At 39.1% G+C, this 4,370-nt stretch overlaps 1 protein-coding gene across 1 annotated transcript in view; it reads left to right on the forward strand.

Moving 5' to 3' along the window:
* The window catches only part of CALR3 (calreticulin 3), a 6,319-nt gene extending 3,678 nt beyond the window's left edge, over positions 1–2,641 (forward strand). Inside the window, exons 5-9 of the mRNA XM_009318424.1 lie at positions 945–1,154; positions 1,270–1,383; positions 1,474–1,617; positions 2,269–2,361; positions 2,474–2,641. Coding sequence (XP_009316699.1) covers positions 945–1,154; positions 1,270–1,383; positions 1,474–1,617; positions 2,269–2,361; positions 2,474–2,641 — 729 coding nt within the window. The remainder of the gene's footprint in view (positions 1–944; positions 1,155–1,269; positions 1,384–1,473; positions 1,618–2,268; positions 2,362–2,473) is intronic.
* Positions 2,642–4,370: the final 1,729 nt, after the last annotated feature.

Consider the following 4,370-nt stretch of genomic DNA (forward strand, 5'->3'; position numbering starts at 1 on the left):
AAGGGTTGTCAGGCATTGGAACAGGCTGCCCAAGGAAGTGGTTGAGTCCCCATCCCTGGTGGTATTTAACAGATGTGTAGATGAGGTGCCTGGGGACATGGTTTAGTGGTGGACTTGGCAGTGCTGAGTTAACAGTTGGACTTGATGATCTTAGAGGTCTTTTCCAACCTAAACGATTCTGTGATTTCAAAGATACATAAACTTTAAAATAAACAAGTTACAGGGATATTAGGAAGAAAAAAAAACCCTAAACAAAAAAATCCCCAAACAACTATTCCAAACATGTAACACCTTTGAGAAGTTCTACTTTTCATCCTATCTTGAAAGTCATGTTAATTTTGGGACTTCAGATATTTCTTAGTTCATGATAAGTTTGCAACTTAATGATTGCATTCATAATACCTGATACTGATACAGGATGAAACAAGGTTGCAAGGCTGCTGTATGTTATTAAGAAATGTATGTCATTGTGTTCTTAATTGTAACTTGAATTCCACAATACCTAGTGAGAGAGCGCTTTCTTGTGATAGAAATGTAAGATCCTGGCTATATTTTCAATATTTTTGCTTTTAGCCTATGTAGTAGGCCTTCACTGTAGCTATTAGGGGTATAAATAACTTGTATTTGATATTAACTAAAATCATTACTTTATCTGATACTATTTTCAATCTTGTGACACTTCCTCTTGCCAGTCAGATACAGACTGTGTTTTCTTGCAACCATTCAGTTTTGTTCAGAGACCCAGATGGGAAGACTGGAAAATATATGTGAAAAATGTCATTAATTTTATTTTCCCCCTCTAGGAGACTTTGGGAATTATTTTTTCTTACTACTGCTTATGAAAAATCCATTAGAAATTAGTATTATAATTCTGGTGCGAGGCAGTTCCTAAGAGCTATACTTAAGGTTCATAAAAAATTTTACTTGCTTTCTTTAAAATCCAGGTTGATGGATATACGCATCTATATACTTTGATTATAAGGCCAGATCAGACTTATGAAGTAAAAATTGATAATGAAATGGTTGCATCCGGCAACTTAGAAGATGATTTAGATTTTTTGCCACCTAGAAAAATTAATGATCCAACAGTGAGGAAACCCACTGACTGGGATGATCGAATCCAAATTGATGATCCAAATGACATCAAGCCTGAGGTAATTGGCTCTCCTTACTCTGCATTATTGAGGTTTCTCATTCTTGCTGAATACACATTTGATATAGTTGAACTATGCACTAGTTTTGCTTTCTTTTTCCCGTCTCTTTTTAAAGGATTGGGATGAACCTGAATACATCATGGACACTAGTGCTGAGCAACCTGAAGACTGGGATGATGCCGTGAATGGAGAATGGCATTATCCTATGGTCAAGAATCCTCTATACAGAGTATAAATAATTTCGTAATCCTAGCTATGGATAATACTCTAAGCAACTTTTCTTTGCCTGACTGTATTCAGAACATGTGGTTTATCCTAGGGGGAATGGAAACCAAGGCAGATTGATAACCCAAATTATAGAGGAGTTTGGCCTCATCCACAGATTGACAATCCAAATTACTCGCCAGACTTCAGCATCTACAGCTATGAAAATATTAGCATCATTGGACTAGATATTTGGCAGGTGAGATATTTGCCTTTACTGGAAAATAAAGAAGATTTCTCAGTGAGTATATAGCAACCAGTTTACCCTTTGCATATAAACATCATCTGTTGTTTCGGGATCTTAGGGACTTCTGTCTTTAACTTGCTCTTATTTAAATATGTGTACAAAATTGAAAAATCTGTAAGACACACTGATCTTCTGTTGTAGTTATTGTTTGGATGATAATCGTCTACAGGTAAGTAAGGGGCCTAAACTAATTTGTGTAAGCGTTGTAAAGTATGACTTATTTCACCTGACTAGAGGCACGTAACTGAGGCTTCAAGCAGCTCAGTTACTCCTGACTTACCCAAAGATTAATGAGGAGAAAACTGCCCTCTGGGGTGCCTCTGAGATCTTCCTCTATCTCCAGTTTCTTGACTAGCCAGTGATGAGACTTATAACTTCTTAAAGAGCAGTGAAATGCCTAAAGTTAAAACAAGTTCTTTAGATGCTTGAAAACAGTTGTCCAAAAAAGAGAATTGTTCATCAAAATCTGCAAAAATCTACGGGGTTCTTAGCGTGATTACTCTATATTGAATATGATACAAACGTATTGTTAAAAAAAGAGAGATGAAAACTCTTAAGAAAACAGAGAGGCATCCTCGTTCTTTTTTCCCCGTTCCTTCAAAGGTGAGAGCTGGCACAATTTTTGACAACTTCTTGATAACAGATGATGAAGTTTATGCAGAAGACTTTGGAGATGAAACATGGGGAGAAACAAAGGTAACACGAAATTCTTGTGTCTGTTTTGATTCTTTATTACCACATTTTAAAAATCCCCTGTGTAATCTGATCAAGAACCTATCGGTGCATAAAAATGAAATCTTAATATTAGGGTCCTGAAAAGGAAATGAACATAAAGCAGACTGAGGAAGAGCAGGAGAGAGAAAGGGTTGCAGAAGAAAAATACTTTGAGCAACGGTTTAAGAAAAAGCTAGAGAGAAAAAAAGATTCGGGAAATGATAGAGCAGTGAGGAACACTGTGAAGAAGGAAGAGCTTTGATTGTTATTTGAAAGAAGTTCACATTTTTTTTCACTTAAATCACTTTAGGGATTTTTTCACTTAAGGATTTTGATATTTTGTTAACAGCTTGTTGAAGTCTGCACCAATGGAGTTGTATTAAAACAGGATTTTTTTTTTAAATGCCAGCATTACATTTTGTGACCAGTTTCAGTTATTTTTAATAAACATATACCATAACATAGTTAAATTCTCTATAGAAAAGGTTAATTTTTTTATTAACTGTGTCTTAACACTGCTAAAAGGTATTAAAAACACCTGTAATAAAGCACTAGGTTTTGGAACTGTTTACACTTTCATGGTTTAATATTAAATGTAAAATTCATGCTCATTTTTGTTGAGGAAATATCATAATAAGCTTTTTATGATATTTCATTAAAGGGTTCGGCGTGTCAAATGTGTGAAGCGTGTTTCACAACATACTTCAAACTAAGGAGGAGTTAAGCTTTGCTAAGCTTCTGTAGTAATTGTGCACCTGTCAGAGTTTCACAGATTACTGCAGCTGTATAGCTGCCGTGAACGCACCGTGGCTGCTCTCAGCTGTTCTGCCGTGGCTTATCTGCTGATGGAATGTTCTAGCTCTCTGTCTCAGTGTGGGACCTGAGTGACAGTAGTCTGTCCATCCACAAATCTGTCCTTAGAAGTTTAAATGCATTCAGACAATTTTTTCCCCTTCAAAGATCTGAAATGAATACATACAGTGCCTGGAAGCTGTTGGCTTGTTTTCTTTTTCCCCTAATAGGGTGGTGGTGGTGGGAGGAGTTTGAAACAATGAACAATGTGCCCATTTTTCTGTCTGACCTGTCTTGTAACTCACTCTTGTAACTTGTTCAGTCACTTCCTTCATCCCTTCTCGGGTCCTTCTGCTTTTCTGCATTTCCTTCCTAATGCTATAAATTTAGCAAAAACTGAAGCCAGACTGCCAGAGCCAATGGTTTTGCATTTACCTCTAGGCTACCCCGACACTGGCCGAGAAGAGTTTTGTGTGGTAAGGAGATAGGGAGTGGGAGGATCTGCGGAAGCCTTGACTTCAGCCGGGCCAGTTTCTAGCCTGTGGAGCGGCTGAGGTCAAATTCTTTCGCTTCTGCTTGTCTGACTGCTGTCCCCTGTAAAACAATTCCAATGACGCTGTGGGGTGAAGAACTTTGAAAGCTATTGAAACACGCTGTAATGACAGTCGCCCTTTACCTTTTTTCCTGAACAAATTCCTGTTGATTTAGCTTTTATATAACCACAATGATCTAGCCTCATTCAGGCTGCTGTTCAGTATTTATACGTTGCAGTCTGGGATTTGTTAACTTTGTTGTATTTGATGCTGAATGTTTGATCATAGACCAGAGGAAGCTTAATTTGGTGAGGTCTGTCTTGATGAGGTTTAGTGTAACGAAGTAAAATAACTAGGTTTGCCCAGGAGAAAGTTGGATGCAAGTCATCCAGCTAAAAGGCCGGTCAGTGCCTTGACTCGGTTACCTGGAAGAATATCCCACAGGGCAGCTGCAGTCTTCCCTAGACCTACTTTGTCTGTAACATAGGTAGGTCACCGCCAGCTTCGCTTGAGGCAGCTGGAGGAGAGCGCTGTCTGGGAGCAGAGAGACTGCGGGAAGCAGGGGCTGAGCTGCGGCAGGACGGGACAGCGGGAGCAGCCCCCGCTCGTCGGGGTGGGGAACGGCGGCCGGGGACAGATAAGCCGCGGCCGCTTTGTCCCGCGTCA

This window comes from Pygoscelis adeliae, unplaced genomic scaffold (assembly GCF_000699105.1).
Source record: "Pygoscelis adeliae isolate BGI_AS28 unplaced genomic scaffold, ASM69910v1 Scaffold582, whole genome shotgun sequence".
NCBI classification, from domain to species: Eukaryota; Metazoa; Chordata; class Aves; order Sphenisciformes; family Spheniscidae; genus Pygoscelis; species Pygoscelis adeliae.